Raw genomic sequence first — 19631 nt, 5'->3', positions numbered from 1 at the left:
TACCTCCAGTGCTGCCTGGTGCTGCCGAGTCCTGAGCCTTACATAAGAGAGTCCTGTAGTGCAGAAAGGCTGCTACTCTGCTCTCCTACTGTTGATTTAGGATTCAGCTTTCTGGAGTCTGCTGAGTTTCTTCCTACTTGGTTATCTGCTTTCCAGCCTCTTAAGATGTTTTTGCAGTGTCTCTTTTCCCACTAACTTTTTGACTTTGTAAGTTTTTATTTTTTAATTAAAAAAAAAAAATCTTTTAGTGTGACTTTTGGAAGGAACTTGGGTAGTGCCTTTGGAAGGAACTTGGGTAGTGCCTGTGTCCATTCCTCTTTTTGTTTTTTTAAACTCAATTTGAACATTATTGTCAATGCCTCATTCATTATGTTTGATTTCTGCTGAGATAGAATGTCTTTCTGAGAGATAGTACAATATCTTAGACTAACTATATTACCCCCTTTTATGGTAAATTTAAGTCAATAATTATTAAGTATAATGGTAAATTTTTGTTTATAAAATATATATTATCCTTTCAAATATTTAAAGGTTATATTTTAAACATTCAGTCTAATTCACAGAAATTTTCTTTAATAGGGTATCGCTGGAACTGACGTAGCTAAAGAAGCATCTGATATTATTCTCACAGACGACAACTTTACAAGCATTGTTAAAGCAGTTATGTGGGGACGAAATGTCTATGATAGCATCTCAAAATTCCTTCAGTTCCAGCTTACTGTTAATGTAGTAGCAGTGATTGTGGCTTTCACGGGCGCCTGTATTACTCAAGTAGGTTGACAATTTATTCATTAAAACTTGTTTATTTTAGAGCAAAGATGTGTATAATCTGCCTTTTTAAAGTACTTAAATATTTAAATAAGTTGAAGCTTAGTATTTTAGGTTAATTCATATAAAAATGTAATCCTGTTCTGTTAAGTTTTTAAATAGAAACGGCTTCCTGAGAATTGCGGAGTCCCTGAATAGTTGTAAATGTCTATTAAGAAACCTGTCTTTTCTAGGATTCACCGCTTAAGGCTGTGCAGATGCTGTGGGTAAATCTCATAATGGATACGCTCGCTTCCCTGGCTCTGGCAACTGAACCCCCCACTGAGTCTCTCCTGCTTCGGAAGCCTTATGGTAGAAATAAGCCTCTCATCTCACGCACAATGATGAAGAATATTTTGGGTCATGCATTCTATCAGCTTGTAGTAGTCTTTACACTCTTGTTTGCTGGTAAGAATTTAATGCCTGATAAAGTTTCGGTTGTTTCTGTTCCAAGCTAATATCCCAGATGGTTTTAATGTTACAAATTTTTCAAGAATATAAGTTATTTTCTTTCTGACTCCCCATTTATCTTTAATTTCTTCTGTTTATCAGTGGATCCTTAGTACATTTTGAGAGGCAGTGTGATAGATTGGGGCAGTGGGAGAGTAAAAAGAGTCCGAATTTCTTGTCCTTGGCTTTACCACTAACTTAGATATGTGATCCTAAACATGTCACCATAGTTTTGGGGGCTTCCGTTTCCTCCTGTATAAAATAAAAGAGGGTTGTACTAGAGAATCCCAGGTCCCTTCCAACTCTTTCTGTGCTGCCGTTTGAGAGCAAAGAAAGGTCTGACTAGGTTTTATTGCATACTTCCTTGAAATGTTAAATTATTTTGTATGATAATTACAAAATAGTAATTTTTCATTCTTTCAGGAGAAAAGTTTTTTGATATTGATAGTGGAAGAAATGCTCCTTTGCATGCTCCTCCATCGGAACATTATACTATTGTTTTTAATACCTTTGTACTGATGCAACTTTTCAACGAAATAAATGCTCGGAAAATTCATGGTGAAAGAAATGTGTTTGAAGGAATCTTTAATAATGCCATCTTCTGCACAATTGTTTTAGGCACATTTGTGGTACAGGTGGGTAATTGTAAAAGATAGTTTCAAATATGATTATTATGTGGAGATCTTAGGTGAACAGGTGGCTTGTTCCAGAAATTACTTGACTGCAATGTGTGGGCCTTCTGTGTATTGCCTTGATGACATCAAAAGAACTCGAGTGAAAATTTGCCCCATCCTGAAATTCTACATGTGAATGAGTACATTAAACTAATACTACTTTAATTGCACTACTGGTTCTGTGGCTGTGATACTTCACACTCACTGTGATTCTGATTATTCTACATTGTTATTATGAAAACTGTTGTAATTTTTATGTTATTTAAGGCCAGTCTTATAGTCAACCACTTTATAGTCCAGCTAGAGTGATCCCTTAATTGCTTCTAGCAATTAATAGTAGTTGTATTTGTACAGTTGAGTTCATTATTAAAAAATAAAAGGTTTTGAAATGAATATTTTAAAATCCATGTGATTCTGAATGGCCTCATCCAGACCTGGTATGTGCCAGTTTTCCATTTTGTAATATTGTCAAAACAAAGTAGAAGAGGAGTGGGAGAATGGGGTGTGAGAAGTGGGGTTGAGATGAAATAGAAAGGAGCGAATTATCCCATTTTTATAAAGGTCATTCTAAGGACAAAACTAAGCATCACTTTACATATGGTAAATTTTATATAATTATATACTATACCTATGTTTTTATATCATCTTGGATTCTATGGTACTCCTCTATGTAAATGGTTGTTATTAGCAGAATCTGGAATCAAAGCAGGTAAGTGAATATGGTGCGTGATCACACCAGGAAGTCAGTAAACACAGTAAGATTTAAACTTAAAAGGTGAGCTTTTCAATAATAGAATCAAACAGGATGGTGCTAGTTTCAAAATGAAGATCTAAGAATTTTGAAGTTTATTCACTCTATACCTTGTGTACTGTGGATACCGAAACCAAAACCCTAGACTTAATTATTTCTGTGCAGACTGTTTCTGTTTTAGCTTTCAACTTCTATAAACTTTAGGGGAAGTGTTGCTTACTTGCTGTGTAGTTTCTGGAAGTATTTTATAAAAAAATCATTGTTCATGACATGCTAAAATTTTAGTTTTTACTTACTATTAAAGTTAGGTTTATTTTATCTGTTTTTAATATATGGGGATTGCAAAAATGTAACTGCCTGTCTCTCTATCAAGCAAGTCTGATAAAACTTAGTTCCTCGCATAGGTTGATATACCCAAAACAGTTGATGGTAGGGTGTCATTCTTCAATGCCTTCGTGCTACTCAGAGTGTGGTCTGTGGACCAGCTACTGGTCTGTTCATTACAAGTCCACAATGAGATAAGGAGCATGGGCCAGAGTATAAGACAACAACTTCACTAAATAAATTTATTCTTGATTATTCCTCTAGATAATAATTGTGCAGTTTGGTGGAAAACCTTTCAGTTGTTCAGAACTTTCAATAGAACAGTGGCTATGGTCAATATTCCTAGGAATGGGAACGTTACTCTGGGGCCAGGTAAAAAAATCTCATCATTTTTTGTTCAAACCTACAGTGATTTTTAAAAAAAATTTCTAGTGTGTGTATTCTTTAATCAGTTCTATAACTTGATTCTAAGTAGTTTTCATTCTGTTTTTTAGAACAAGTTTTACAACTGTTATTAAGTTGATGCATTTATAACTGGTTAGAATGCTGATATCTGTATCTTTCGCTCTATGACCTACTTTTGCATTTTCAGATTTAATATTTTAGTAAAAATATTATATACTTTAGACTTTTTATCATTTTGTTTTGTAATTTAATACAAGTGTAGCATTGGAAAAATCTTGAGTTTCAGTTGATGTGAAGAATGTTTCTATAAAAATACTGGTATCTGGAAAAATAGGCCACAAAATGACATTTTAGATTATTTGGATCAAATGGCTTCAACAGTGTATGTATAAAATACAATGCCTGAAAAATTAGATATCCTTAATCTTCACTATGGGTAGCTGACTTGCAGATATATGTCATTATTTTTTAAAAGATAAGTGGTAACGGTGTGTGTGCTGTTCATTTTAAATCCATTACCATCACTATAAAACTGATAGAATCTGTACCAACATTTTCATAAATGAAAACTAGCCGATGTTATGGTGTGTAACTGGTGTGAGCAAATTTACTGTCATTTTGCAAGTCAGTCAGACTGAATATTCAGATTGTACTTAACCTTAACTCAGTCTTTATGTGCCTTTTATCTCACCTTTTTCTTAATTGTGTTTCTAGGTTCTGAGGTTTCTCTTCTTACTCATTATAAAGACCTCTTTCATTGAGATCTTCTTTTAAGCAGGATCCATACTGGGCCCACAGTTGTTTTTTTTTTATTACCGTTCTAGTTACTTTATAATGTTCCCTCACAGGCAAAACCAAACCCTACAACCTCCCCCAAAATCTGGCTAATTTCAGGAAGAGGAAATTCAGTACAGTGTACATGCCTAACAGGCATCAGTTACTGTCTTTGATTGACGTCGTCTATTGATTTTAAGTGTGCGATGGTAGGAAGCACTGATTTTGTTGGTCAGGAAACCTAGGGTCTTAGTCACTCCATGAACAAGTCACTTCCAGTGTCTCTGAACCTGTTTCATCTCTAAAATGAGGTGGTTGGACTACAAGTTCTCTGAGCAGTTCTGATTCTGACTGCATGCCTGTTTCTCCCAGCTTCCTTAAGGAATGGCTGTGAACACCTATAAGTTCATACATATTGGTAGTTTGGTATTTTTTATGTCATCTCGGGCATCTGTTCCTGTTTGGTGTCATTCTCAATTAGTATTAATCCAATTTTAAATAGTTGTACTTTTTGAAAATAAATACATTCAATAAACAAAAGCTATTTTCAGCTCAGCCTTGAAGATTTTCTGAATTTTGGTATGTTTTTTTCTCATTGAATTCTTAAAGCACTAATGAAATGTAAACTTCTTTTGCATCATATAAGATCACCTATTTTCATTTTATTTGAAATAAATATCATTAATATGAGTTTAAGGAAATATGTATATATCAAAGCATGGTTGTATAATTTACTGTCTTGAATGTCCTAAATAAAATATGAAAATGTAATCAGGTTATTTCCATTCAGGAAAACTTTTTAGCCTTCAAACTTAAATCTTTTGTGTAGCTAAGAGAAGAATATTTTTTGTTCTGAGAAAGAAAGTCTCTGATGGACAGGATCTCATTGCTTCATTGGTAAAGATAGTTGGCTATACTTGCAACTTTCCATACCTTTTTTGTATTAAAGTTGATCGGTTTAATTGTAGTTTGATATGATTTGTTTCTAAGTTCTTTCCCCTGTGTTGTAGCTTATTTCAACAATTCCAACTAGCCGTTTAAAATTCCTAAAAGAAGCTGGTCATGGAACACAAAAGGAAGAAATACCTGAGGAGGAGTTAGCAGAGGACGTGGAAGAGATTGATCACGCTGAGCGGGAGTTACGGCGTGGCCAGATCTTGTGGTTTAGAGGTCTGAACAGAATCCAAACGCAGGTATGGGTCTGGTGGAGAGGTAGGAGAGACGATGGGAGCGGGAGCCGAGGGCTTTGCACCTGGGGAGGAGGTTTGAATGTGCTCCTTTGCTTCCTTTCTAGCCTCCCCAACCCACAAAACTTATTCTTTTGAAAAATAGTACTGGTGCCTGGAATGAGTGAAAGTTTTAACTGACCATGAAAGAATGTGTCTATATGCCCCTAAGCTCCTTTTTTCCTAGCTTTTTTCCCCCCCTTCATCTCCAAATGCTACTCTTGCCTATTTATCTGCTCTGTAAAAAGTGCCTTTTTCTTTACTTTTTATATGTTGATAGATGGAATGGTCCTTTCTCTTGTTCTCTCTCTCTCTTGCTGAGCAAGCTGTCACAATCTCTGATTCCTTGCAGATGGATGTAGTGAATGCTTTCCAGAGTGGAAGTTCCATTCAGGGGGCTCTAAGGCGGCAACCCTCCATCGCCAGCCAGCATCATGATGTAACAAATATTTCTACCCCTACACATGTAGTGTTTTCCTCTTCTACTGCTTCTACTACTGTGGGGTGTGAGTGTGTGTTCCTAAGTGCATGAAATTAACATTTCCTACTTCACACACCTAACGTTTCTCATTTTCTCCTTAATGTTTAAATTCATTGTTCAGGCTTTTCATAAAGCTTTCTTTTCGTAAAGTGGATTGAGACCTCAAAGTGTTGTCGTTGTGGTTGTTTTATTTCTTAGAGGGTTAGATAACAGGTGGAACAATTGCAACCAAAGATCAGACATGAAATCTGTGAGCTTGTCTCTATGCTAACTCTGATAGTTAATATGGGGAATAAAATTGTAGCTTAGAATTTGTGAAACGACTATACATTTTTGAGTATATGCCTTTAAACATGTTCCATACTGCATGATTCCCAAAAGCATGTGATTTGAAACTGACCTAACAGAACCAAGAAATTGCATTTTTAAAGCTAAAAATGAACTTAAGCATTCTGACTTGTATCTTGTTCAGTTTGTAAAGTAAGTTAGTACCCTGAAGAAAAGTTCTGAGCATATAGCCAGGTGTTTGCCTTCTTAGCTTGGACTTTGTGGCCTTGCTGTGAATTTTTAATTTATTTTGTTTTGTTTTGAGACTGCATCCCTGTATAAGCTTCAAAGTTCTTTGGTATTTATGTGGGTTTTTTTCATTTATATAATCAATTTAATTTAGGATTGCTTCCTAGATAAGAAAATGTTCTATTAAGTTTTCCAAAGAAGTAGGGAAAGTGCATTTCTTTTAATTTTTTTTCAGTTTTGTTTTGTTTTTTTAAGTTTACTCATTTCTCACACCACTGCCCACCTCCCACCTCTTGCAGCAACCAATTTGTTTTTTGTATCTATGAGCTTGGTTTGGGTTTCATTTTTTTTAGATTCCACATGTAAGAGAGATCATACGGTATTTGTCTTTCTCTGTCTGACTTATTTCACTTAGGATAATAATGCCTTCAGGGTTCATCTGTGTTTCCACAAATATCAAGATTTCCTTTTTATGGTTAAATAATGTTCCTCTATGTGTGTGTGTGTGCGTACACCATACTGTATCCATTCATTCATCAGTGGACACTTAGGTTGTTTCTGTTTCATTCTATCAGATGTGAGGTAATATCTCATTGTGGGTTTTGATTTGCATTTCCCTGATGATTAGTGATATTGAGCATCTTTTCATGTACCTATTGGCCATTTGTAGATAGGTTTTGGAAAAATGTCTGTTGGATCTTTTGACCATATTTTAATTGGATTGTTTGGTTTTCTTGCTATCAAGTTGTACAGGTTTTTTGTATATTTTGGATATTGGCCCTATATAAGATATATGATTTGCTAATATTTTCTCCCATTCTGTAGGTTGCCTTTTCATTTTGTTCATAGTTTTCTCTAATGTGTAGAAGCTTTTTAGTTTGATGTAATCCCACTTGTTTAATTTTGCTTTTCTTGCTTTTGGTGTCAGATTCAAAAAATCATCATCATCCTATGTCAAGGAGCTTACTTACCATCTCTGTTTTTTTCTAGGAGTTTTATGGTTTCAGGTCTAACGTTAAAGTCTTTATAATCAATTCTGAGTTCATTTTTGTGTGGTGTGAGATAACAGTGGTACAGTTTCATTCTTTTGCATATGGCTGTCCAGTTTTCCTAACACCATCTATTTAAGAGACTGTCTTTCCCCATTGTATATTCTTGACTCCTTTATTGTCAATTAATTGACCATATATGCATGGGTTTATTTCTAGGGTCTCTGTTCTGTTCCATTGATCTATATGTCCATTTTTATGCAAACTCATACCAGTACCATTCAGTTTTAATTACTATATCTTTGTAATATAGTTGAAATCAGGGAGCCTCCAGCTTTGTTCTTATTTCTCAAGATTGCCTTGACTATTTGGGGTCTTTTGTGGTTCCATACAAATTTTAGGATTGTTTGTTCTATTTCTTTGAAAAATGGCATTGGAATTTTGATAGGGATTTCATTGAATCTGTATTGCTTTGGGTAATATGGGCATTTTAACAATATGAATTCTTCCAATCTGTGAACATGGAGTATCTTTTCATTTATTTGTGTCGTCTTTAGTTTCTTTCATTAATGTCTTGTAGTTTTCAATATACAGGTCTTTCACCTCCTTGGTTAAATTTATTCTTAGATATTTTATTATTTTTTTGATACAGTTGTAAATGAGATTGTTTTCTCTTTTTTTTTAATTTATTTATTTTTGACTGCATTGGGTCTTCGTTGCTGCGCACGGGCTTTTCTCTAGTTGCAGTGAGCGGGGGCTACTCTTCCTTGCAGTGCACAGGCTTCTCATTGCGGTGGCTTCTCTTGTTGCGGAACTTGAGCTCTAGGCATGCGGGCTTCAGTAGTTGTGGCACACGGGCTCAGTAGTTGTGGCTCACGGGCTCTAGAGCGCAGGCTCAGTAGTTGTGGCACATGGGCTTAGTTGCTGCGCAGCATGTGGGATCTTCCCAGCCCAGGGCTTGAACCTGTGTCCCCTGCACTGGCAGGCGGATTCTTAACCACTGTGCTACCAGAGAAGTCCGGGATCGTTTTCTTAATTTCCCTTTCAAATAGGTTATTAGTGTAAAGAAATATAACAGATTTTTGCATATTGATTTTGTATCTTGCAACTTTACTGAATTCGTTTATTAGTTCTGACAGATTTTTGATGGAGTGTTTAGGGTTTTCTATATATAATATCATCTGCAGACAGTGACAGGTTTATGTCTTCCTTTCCAATTTGGATGCCTTTTGTTTCTTTTTCTTGCCTAATTGCTCTAGTTAAGACTTCCATTACTATGTTGAATAAATGTGACAAGAGTGAACATCCTTGTCTTGTTCCTGACCTTAGAGGAAAAGCTTTCAGCTTTTTGCTGTTAAGTATGATGTTAGCTCTGGGTTTGTCCCTTCATTATGTTGATGTATGTTCCCTCTATACCTGTTTTGTTAAGAGCTTTTATCATAAATGGATGTTGAATTTTGTCAAGTGCTTTTCTGCTTCTGTTGAAAGATGATCATGTGATTTATATTGATGAATTATTACAGGTCATAATTTTCATTAATTGACTAGAATGACAGATTTTCTTTCAGGTTTTTAGTAAATGACTTTTAGTAAAAGGTTTTTAGTAAACTCTCCAGAAGTCTTATAACCTTTATCGTTCTTACTCTGAATTAGTGTCTTGAGTCCGTGGTGGATTCTTAGTATATTAGAGTCATTAAAGATACAAACCCACCCATTCCTCATGCCTACCCTTGAAGTCAGCTAAGATACCTGATTTGGCCAGAAACCTATCTTTTCCATTTGGTCTTTAGCCAACTAAGGACTAGAGGAACCTTGGGAAGCTGGGGAGAGGATGAATTGAGGGGAGAAAACAATGCTGTTTACGCAGAGCCTATCTGTTCACTCTTTGCTTAAGTAATTTTCATTTGTTATTTTTGACAGTGTTGCAAAACAGCCAGAACAGGAACTATCCCCATTTTATAGGTGTGAAAACTGACTTGGAGTTTAAATGACTTGTCCATGGCTGATAAGCAGAGGCAGCATGATGTAGAGCAAAGAGCAGACAAGTGCTGTAAAGACAAACTGACCCTGTAACATTTAGACAGGATGTTAAATTTACATACGTGGACAGATAGGAATCTTCCTTTTAGAAATTACTGTGGTACTACCTACCTGAATGAAATGGTGTATGCAAATTGCCTGGCCTTACTCCTGGGATGGCTGATATCAGATGCATGCCTCCCTCCTATGGATTTCACATTATTCCTGGCTTTCGAGGACATATTACCACTCATCCCTTCATCTCCTACTATTAGTGTTCATTTAGTTGTATTTCATAAACAGTGGAAGGCCTACCATATGCCAAGGCTGCTAGAACCTCCAGATCTTGTCATCTAGTAAGGGAAGCAAACAAGGAGTTGGGGATTTCTACATGGTAATGAAACAGAGAATGTTATAACAGGGTCCTTCACCCACCCTGAGAAGTCAGGAAAAATTACCAAAAGGAAATGATTCCCAAGCTGACCTGACAGAATTTGGCGGTTGAGGAAAGCAGACCTCAGCTGACATAGTTTGATACTAAAAGAGTAATGGAATGTAAGGAGTTGATGAGGCTAGAATGGAAAGTAAGCATCTGTTTATATCCCACAGGAAGGAGCCAAACTGAGACTTAATCCCTCCCCTCAAAACTTTAAATTTGAAAAATTTCAAACTGACAGACAAGTTGAAAGATTAATACATGAATAATCTTCACCTGGATTTACCACTTCCTAATATTTTATGATGTCTGCTTTATCTATATAATATTAATATATACTTTTTTTTGAGCCATTTGAAAGTAAGTAGCAGATATCATAAATGCCATCTCTAAATACTTCACTATGTGCTCTCCTATATAATCATACTATATAATCACGTCCAAGAAATCTATCTTTGATACCATTTTATCTAATATACAGTCCATATTCAGATTTCTCCAGTTGCCCCAAAAATGTCCTTTATAGCTTTTTTGATCCAGGATCAAAGGAAAGACATTCAATCACGTGTGTTATGACTCTTCAGTCTCCTTTAACCTGGATCCATTTTCTCTACCTTTATTTTTTGTAATATTGACTTTTTAAAAAAATCCAGGCAAATTGTCTTATAAAGTGTCCTGCATTCTGGATTTGGTTGTTTCCTCTTGATTAGCTTTATGTTAAACTTTTTTTGACAAGTTTATCTCCTAGGTGGTATATATTCTGTTTATTTTTACTTCAGAAAATTTTAAGTAATTGACTTCTTTCACTTGGAGTGGTATCACATGACCTTAGGTGTATCATATTTATTGTATTTCTCTGTATAATTGTATTCCAGGCTTTATATTAAATATCAAATCAAGCACAAACTCTGAAGACATAGCCACCCACACCTGCTTCAGGTGATGTGCTCTGTGCTCTTTTCTGATGCACAACTATATATGAAACCTGTGAGTTGCTGGGCACATGTATTGAGGGTAATGGTGTTAATACATTTAATGAAAGGTGTAAATTCCTCATTGCTTTCCTGCCCTAATATAGAATAATCTTAGAAATATCTGTGTTTGTCAAACTTCTTTGACTTTTTTTTTAACCTTTTTTTTTTTTTACTGAAGTATAGTTAATTTACAATGTTGTGTTAATTCAAGTGTACAGCAAAGTGATTCAGTTATACATATATATATTCTTTTTCAGATTCTTTTCCATTATAGGTTATTATATGATATTGAATAGAGTTCCCTGTGCTATACAGTAGGTCCTTATGGTTTTCTATTTTATATATAGCCGTGTGTATATGTTAATCCCAACCTCCTAATTTATCCCTCCCCCCTCCCCCACTATCCTCTCTGGTAACCATCTGGAGTCTTTGCTGTGCTAAATGAAGAAATGATATCCATTTCAACTTTGTCATATACTAGGCTTGTAACATCTCTGGAGAGGGCATCTTTTTTCCCTCACTTATTAGTCAGATCTTTTAAAAATCTGAAGAGGAAACTTTCTATAGTTTTTCTTTATAAAGTGTATCCTTCTAATATCAGTCTTCACGGTTAGTAAATTCTTTTGCTAAATCAATAGTTACGCCTTCCCGGAAAGGAGAGATTGAGAGAAAATTTGGCCTTCCAGATAAAGGATTGGCAAACCATAGCCTGTGGGCCATATCTGGCCTGTTGCCTGTTTTTAACTGGAACATAGCCATGCTCATTCATTTAATTACTGTCTGGTAGTTTTACACTACAAAGGCAGAGTTGAGTAGCTGCATCAGGGACCGTATGGCTCACTAAACCTAAAATATTTGCTATCTGGCCCTTTACAGAAAATGTTTTCCAACCCCTATTCCAGGTAATTAAAACATTACATATTACACAGGTGAGTCTCACTTTGAGAAAATTTGATATGCAAGTACACAGCTTTGAAAAGCAACCTCGAATTTTATTCCCTTTTGCAAAGTATCTTTTACTTTACCATTGAAATTCTTTATGGTGCACATAATAAAGGTAGTGATGAATACAAATTTCAGAAATGGGCAGTCTGTCGTAGAAGGTAAGATAGATCAGCTACTGATTAAGTAGCCTCATAGTTTAGAGCCGTCTCCTTACATACAGTGTTTTGGGCAGTAATATTTTCTACCATCAAAAGTTAGGATTATATTTAAGAAAATGGGTGGTTTAGCAGGGTACATGATCTTAATTTGATTTGTTACTTAAAGTTTAATGTAATGCTTACATATTCAGTTTCCTAAAATTACTTTATGATCATAATAATCATTTCAATTTTTTGTTTGCCATATGTGCCTCATTCATGCCTCTGATTTTTTTTTTTTTTTTTTTTAAAGGGGAAGAGGAGGAAATGAGGAGTCTTTTTTTTTTTATTGATTGATTGATTGCTTGCTATGTTGGGTCTTCGTTTCTGTGCGAGGGCTTTCTCTAGTTGCGGTGAGCGGGGGCCACTCTTCATCGCGGTGCGCAGGCCTCTCACTGTCGCGGCCTCTCTTGTTGCGGAGCACAGGCTCCAGACGCGCAGGCTCAGTAATTGTGGCTCACGGGCCTAGTTGCTCCGCGGCATGTGGGATCTTCCCAGACCAGGGCTCGAACCCGTGTCCCCTGCATTGGCAGGCAGATTCTCAACCACTGCGCCACCAGGGAAGCCCTGCCTCTGATTTTTTTTCCTCAATAATTTACTGTTTAAAAAATTTCCTTGACATAGGGATTGTTGAATTTTTCTTAATTCTAATAATTTTAGGAGCTATAGTTTTGTGCATAGTAGGTCTTAATAGCTATTAAAAGAATTGAGTTAAAAGACTAGATAAACAGTAAGGTTTGGATTGTCAAAGATGGGTAATCATTTTCTGCTTAAACTGATTTCTTTGTGGTATTAAAATAGTTTTCTATCTACCTACAGTATAATGCACACAGTTGGCACTTTTTAATTACTCAGAATTACTACAGTACTGTGAGAATTTTACCTATAGAAGGTAACAGGTGAGGGCAAGTATAAACTAGGTCAGTGTCACGCCTTAGATCGAGAGTGCTTTCTTATTTATGAGTAGAAAGTAAAACAAATCTGGCTCAGTGGCCCCTAGTTAATCTAGATGTTATTGTGTGTGCCTAATGTGAGAACTGTTTATTGAAAATTGTATTGCTTTGCAGTATTTCTAAGCTGTCCTTGTAATGTGCTGACCTAAATCTTAGGAAGTATCTTCTTCTACTGAGGTTAGTTATAAAGCTGATGTCCATACGTTCTCTTCTTTTATTGACTTGAAAGAACCTGGAGTTGGGAGTACAGAAAGCTTGGTTCTAAGACATTCTGGCACTAATTTGTAGTGACCCAGCAAGGCAGCCACCTGTCCTCAGTTGCTCAGTTTCATTATTTGTAAAGTGGTTGAAATAAACTATCTCGAATATCCTTTCAAGCTTCGATGTTCTAGGATAACTTAATACATTTTGTCAGATACGAAAAATAATCTTAGCAAAACTGGAAAGCTTTGGTAAAAAGGAATCTAATTTCACCTGCCACAGGTGTGAGTGTAATCGTTTATACAAATATACTCACTGCACTCACCTGCTTATAACTCTTTACGCTTGCCCTCCTAGAGCTTTGCTGACTCCCAGATCTCTAACTTAAACCCATACCTTTCTTCTGAGCTCTGGATATTTTCACTTGGATGTTCTGCAGCTCCCCAAATTTAACATGTTTCAAAAATTGATTTTTATTTTCCCCTTGATTCTTCACTACTCCCCTCTACCCAGACTGGTCAAAACAAAACAGATCTCAACTGCTTCTCTAGCTCCATTAGCAATACCAGCAACCAATTCAAATAAGCAACAACTTTAGAGTCATCTTGAGCAGCTCTCATCACTCACCAGACTTGCTGGCTGGTGCTCCAGTTTGTATTCTCTATGCCTACTGGCCACTGACAGCAGTGAACATAGGAGTGCAGGAATCGCTCCAAGATCTTGATTTCAATTCCTTTGGATAAATTCTTAGAAGTGGGGATCTGGAATAGTCAGACTCATACCAGCAGAGTAGAATGGTGGTTACCAGGGGCTAGAGGGAGGGGGAATTGGGAGATGTTGGTCAAAGGGTACAACGTTTCAGTAATACAAGCTGAATAAGTTCTGGAGATCTAACGTATAGCATGGTGACTACAGGTAAAATACTGTACTGTATTGTATACTTGAAATTTGCTAGGAGGGTACAATCCCAAGTGTTCTCAACACACACAAATGATAACTGTGTGAGGTAGTGAATATGTTAATTAACTTGATTGTAGTGATTATTTCATAGTGTAGATGTATATCAAATAGTCTTGTATGCCTTAAATATATACAGTAAAAAGTGGGCATAAACTGCTGCATTTTCAAAAAAATAAATTCAAATATCCCTGTGAAGAAATTAATTTTTTCCATGCCATTGTCTTATGAGGTGAATTTAGTGACTTATGAGATAACTTTAGTGATCTTTTTTTTGGAATATCAGTATCAGTTACTTCTCTTAACATTATGAGTAAATGATGTCTTCATTGCTAAACAGGATTCGTTAGAAAGCAAAAGCAAACACTATTTGAATTGATGTATACTAGATGCTCAACTATTTGGATTTTGTCTTTTTTTTTTTTTTTTTAACTCTTCACGGCACTGGGTTAATGAGACCTAATGTCAGTATGTGCGGGAATGTATTTGAGTCGATTATTCATTAACCTGTCTTCATCCATACAGCATACTTCTGAGAAGGAAGGTGAATTGTTGAGCTATATGTTTAAGGGTGAAAATGCTAGAAGACTTTGTGTCTTCTCCTGGGGAAATTTTTCACAGAAGGATCCCAGAGGGCTTTTTGTTTTGTGTTGTTTTGTTTTAAATCTGTTCTTTCCAATGAAGTGTAGTATGTAAATTTATTTGTTTTATTATTATAGAGAAAAACACTAACCTTGACTGACAAATGGCATATACTCAAATATTTATAGCTGTTTAATGGCATTTTATAGATATTTATTTGGGTTTTGTCTTTTTATTTTTTAATTAAGGGCATAGTGGGGTAGATGTGAGTTCATTGTGACATTCAGCTTATATTTGCTTGGCTTTTTCATAGTCGGTGACACCCTGATTCCTAGCATGATTAATAGTAACCCTCTGTGCTTGACTTTGTTTAACTTATTTGAATTGTTTTCAAAAATTATAATTTCTTTCATTTAAAAAAATTAGCTGAAGCTGTGTATGGTTACTTTTATGTTTGTTTTCTGTTGATTTTGTTTTTTTAGGGAAAAAAATCCTATAAAATGGCTATTAAATTCTTAGCCAGTGAAAATGAGATTTTCTTAGTATTACTTTGAATTCTACACCTCTTAATTCTTAGAGTATGTGGTTTTGTTGGTCTGTAGCGTCCTACTAAAATATTCATTTTTTTTTACAGTGTATTGCAAGTTCCACTGCATTACATGCAAATATGATTCACTCATACCTAGCTGTTTGTGGATTCAAACTCATAAATGAACCATTTTTAAATTAAGCTAGTGGCGTACTGATATCTTTCTGTGTTTTCTGATGTTTACAGATTCGAGTGGTGAATGCATTTCGTAGTTCTTTATATGAAGGGTTAGAAAAACCGGAATCAAGAAGTTCAATTCACAACTTTATGACACATCCTGAGTTTAGGATAGAAGATTCAGAGCCTCACATCCCCCTTATTGATGACACTGATGCTGAAGATGATGCTCCTACAAAACGTAACTCCAGTCCTCCACCCTCTCCCAACAAAAATAACAATGCTGTTGACAGCGGGATTTACCTTACAATAGAAATGAACAAGTCTGCTACCTCTTCATCCCCAGGAAGCCCACTACATAGTTTGGAAACATCACTCTGATTGTAAGCTGAATGTTAGCACACTAGCTGCATTGTAAAGAAACAAATTGAAACTGGGTCTTTTCACATATTGTGACGGACAAGATAGTATTCTTGTCTTTGGACTTCAACAGAAGACACACTTGTACGAATGTAGATTTATTTTTTTAAAAAAAAAAAAAGCAAAGCTTTCTGCCAGACTGAGGGTGCTTTTTGGGGGGTGGGAGAAATGAACTGACAGAAACAGTAACTCAACTTAAGTTGACCTGTGGATCATCAGTAGAACCTAAGAATGGTCCTGAACAGTGTATTAGCAAAGCTTTAGTTTATCTCAGTCCTTGGTGGGAGAGAGGGAGGAGTAAAGCTGGGCAAGCAAGCAAAGAGCCCTGGATCATTGAATTGATGCTTTAATTTCTGCTGTTGGCTGTTAATAATTTGGATTATTTATGTTTATAAATGATACAGATCTGTTTACAAGGTTTGTAGATACTTTTTTTGTTCCTGTTCATAGATGGGAAGCTTCCTTATAACTGATGCAGAGAAAAATTAGTCCTTCAAATACTGCTGTATTTTCAGGAAAAAAAGGGGGGGGTGTTTCTATTGAAACTGTACTAAATTTTTGCCTACAATTTACCTTGTTAAATATTGTAGATAAATTGCTAATACTAATAGCCAAATAGATAACACTAATGCTTTGTTTAAAAAAACAACAAAAAACAAACAAAACAAAACAAAAAAACATGAGCAGTGGTGTTCTAATGAAGTTATGGCATCTGTCCTAATTAGTTTCTTAAATACATTTACTACTTAATGGTTTTGAAACAACTGTTTAATTTTTAAAATTTTTGAAAACTTGCTAATAACCTTTGTTCAGAATTTAGTAGATTGTTTAATGCAGGACATCAACTACATAATGAAAGATGCTTGAAATGCTTTTGTTATTTCAGGCAAATCAAATTAAATCAAACTATCAAACTACAAGAAAACTTTAGTCCTTTTTGTTTTTGTCTAAACATGTTAGTTCAGTGATGTCTTGGTGAACTGTGAGTGAACTGTATTGATTTTTTTAATAAATCCTTAGAAACCTTCATACAGCATGAGGGCTGTTGGCATTTTGAAAAAGGTTAATAAGTAGAAGCATACATGTTTTCCTTTTGTTTTTGAAACTTGTTTGTAAACATAAATAAATATGCCCTTTTATTAAATAAATAAATATGCCCTTTTATTAAATAAATACACAGCAATGTTTTTTTAAAAAGAAATTTCAGCTTCTTTACTCAATTCTACATATATGGTGCATCGGTCTGTTCTCTTTAACCACAATTGGAATAAATTTCAAGATGGTAACAGCCCCATGAAGTACCCCCTTTAATTCCTTGGTGGCAGTCTAATAGAACCAAATTAAGGAAATCATTGCAGTTTGACATGTTCTTCATAGAGTTTAGTTTGTCTAAAATAGTCTCACAGTTTAAAAAAAATAATGACCACCATTGTCTTTGATACATTTGTTTTCATTCTTAAGTGGCCAAATAACAAATTAGGTAAAATGAGATTATGTGAAAAGGTGGGAAAGGTCCTAAAAATATACATATTTAGATGTAATAATTAACCATATGCTGGAATGCCCATCTCTAAGCCAGTTGGAGTCTTTAAGTCTTTTTTTCTTTTGTCTACCTTCTCCCCCTTTTTGCCTGTCTTTACCTTTTAGGAACTGGCATTGTGTTAGGGCCCAGATTGCATCAGATATACAATCCTCAGGCTGACATAAAGTTTACGAGGACTACTACAACATCTGAGAGTGCTGACCCAGCAAAGAAACATTTAGTTGATGGTGCTTGATATTTTTGGTGGGTGGGGGAGAATCTTTTTCTCTCCATCAGTCCTTTGCAGTTAGCCTCTGCAAGACTTAGAAAAACATTGTCTCTGTCAGCATTTGTAACTGTACATTATTCATCAGGTATTTATAGCAAATCATACTGTAAAAAGAGGTAGCATGATATGCTGGAAAGCATATGAGGCTAGGAGTCAGGACCTGGTTTCTAGTCTTGATTTTGCCATTAACGTGCTGCATGACCTTGGGGAAATAATTTACCCTAAATGAGGGTGGTGGACTAGACTATCTTGAAGAACCCTTTCAGCTCTAAAAATTTACCCTATCAACTGGAGAGCCTACAAGGCATAGGGAATAGAGAAAAGGGAAATGTTTTCAGTTTTCTTTTTTATTTTGGTTATGCTTAAACATGAATGTAATTACCAAAAGATTTAGAAGTGCATGTGCTTTGGAGGATTTGTATTGAGCTTTTACAGTATTCATTTTTCAACTCAAGGCAATGGCTTTTTACACCAACTCTAATCCATAAACGGGTCTTATGACATCCATGAAGTAGTAGCAAGACATGCTTAGTGTGTATTTCTCTCTTTGAGACACTGTAATTTCTACCAGAAATTTCCAGAGCATTATGTGAGTAGAAAAAAATGCAAACAAGCTGTTAAAGATCTTGGATCCCATTATATAGTATGTATAGCTGAAATCAGCATCTGTAATTCAATCACGTTTTCTCTTTTATCCTCTAACCAAAAAATTGTTTAATTTTGCATCCCAAATGTTTTTAATCTTTGTATATTTTTTAAAAACCTTTTTCTCCTCATCATTGCCTTTTTTGTGGTTGTAAATAGACTTACTTGCACTTTGAAGATGAGTTACTCCTTGTCATCTTATAAATATGTGATATGGTAATTTTCATAACAGATGTCAGTTTTGAACTAAGAAATGGTGATTTGTTTATAAGCAAAAAAAAAAAAAACTGGCTTCATTTCTGTGAAATTGCTCTTTGAAAATTTCTTTTTACACGTGTAAGCCAACTGAGATACCGTGATGGTGTTGATTTCTTTCAATGATGCTTACCATCTATTTTAGCCACTGAGCCTTTTATTATTTGTCTATTTGTAAAGTTTATTTGTCTTAACTCATTTAATAAATATACTGTTTATCTGTTTCTGAATGGGGACTGAACTTTTTGAATATTTAAATTGATTCGAACATCATATTTGGGAATTTTTTTTTTCTACTTGAAATTTAAAAAGTCTAATTGATGAAGATTCTGTAATGTACTTGAAATGTTATGGCTGTGTTGCAGTGAATCAGTGTTCTAATATGCATGATCTTGCCCCTAGAATGAAAGTGGGTATATTGTCCCTACTCTCCTACCCACTGTCTTCAATCTTTGTAGCACAAGAGATAATTTTTGCAGTCCCAGGGGAGAGTAATGTTTGGGTTTTAGAAAAGATTAGTTTTTCACATTAAATATAAGACCTTATTTTTTCATTAACTAATGCAAAGTTGTCAATAGCAGTTATCTGAACGTTATGGTAACAAAATTAATCAGATTGCCCTCAGCTGGTTTTTATAATAAATTATTAACATAAGTTAGCAACTTTGTTGAAATACTGAGAAAACTTTAAATGATTATTAATACCATATTTTTCCATCAGTAAAAATTATTCAGTTAATGAGTATATACAAGTACCATATTTATGACATGAGAGATGTTTTCTACTTTGTCAAGTTTGATTTTATATATTATGTATTAAGATTGAATTTTGAATTAAGTCCCTTTGTAAAATTAACTGAATAAGAAAGGGAAGTTTCTGTAAGTTTCTGCTTATTGACATTTTTTCTTCCCTGTGTCTTTAGAGAGCTCCTGTCATGTTACAGCTGCCTTTGTTCTTTTAACGAACTGCACTCTTAAGACTCTGACGTCCAAACCCCATATCAACCTGTATCTTTTTAAATTACTGTTACACTCATTTGTAGACCAAAAATACCTTTTAATAGCATAATTATACCACCGAACTAAAAACAATCTTTGAAAGATCCTTGAAAAATTGTCTTTATTTTAGAATAA

At 35.1% G+C, this 19631-nt stretch overlaps 1 protein-coding gene across 3 annotated transcripts in view; it reads left to right on the top strand.

Annotated features, from left to right (window-relative positions):
- ATP2B1 (ATPase plasma membrane Ca2+ transporting 1) overlaps positions 1-18728 on the top strand; it is a 130329-nt gene extending 111601 nt beyond the window's left edge. For 2 of the 3 annotated variants that reach the window (XM_059936653.1, XM_059936654.1), the window contains exons 16-22: positions 580-771; positions 1002-1215; positions 1681-1892; positions 3271-3378; positions 5196-5378; positions 5764-5850; positions 15437-18728. In XM_059936653.1, coding sequence (XP_059792636.1) covers positions 580-771; positions 1002-1215; positions 1681-1892; positions 3271-3378; positions 5196-5378; positions 5764-5850; positions 15437-15748 — 1308 coding nt within the window. In that variant the 3' untranslated portion in view covers positions 15749-18728. The remainder of the gene's footprint in view (positions 1-579; positions 772-1001; positions 1216-1680; positions 1893-3270; positions 3379-5195; positions 5379-5763; positions 5851-15436) is intronic. The other variant, XM_059936655.1, reaches the window with a different exon arrangement.
- The last annotated feature ends 903 nt before the right edge of the window (positions 18729-19631 follow it).

This window comes from Balaenoptera ricei, chromosome 10 (genome assembly GCF_028023285.1).
Source record: "Balaenoptera ricei isolate mBalRic1 chromosome 10, mBalRic1.hap2, whole genome shotgun sequence".
In the NCBI taxonomy this organism is placed as follows: Eukaryota; Metazoa; Chordata; class Mammalia; order Artiodactyla; family Balaenopteridae; genus Balaenoptera; species Balaenoptera ricei.
This window is presented reverse-complemented; position numbering and strand designations above follow the sequence as displayed.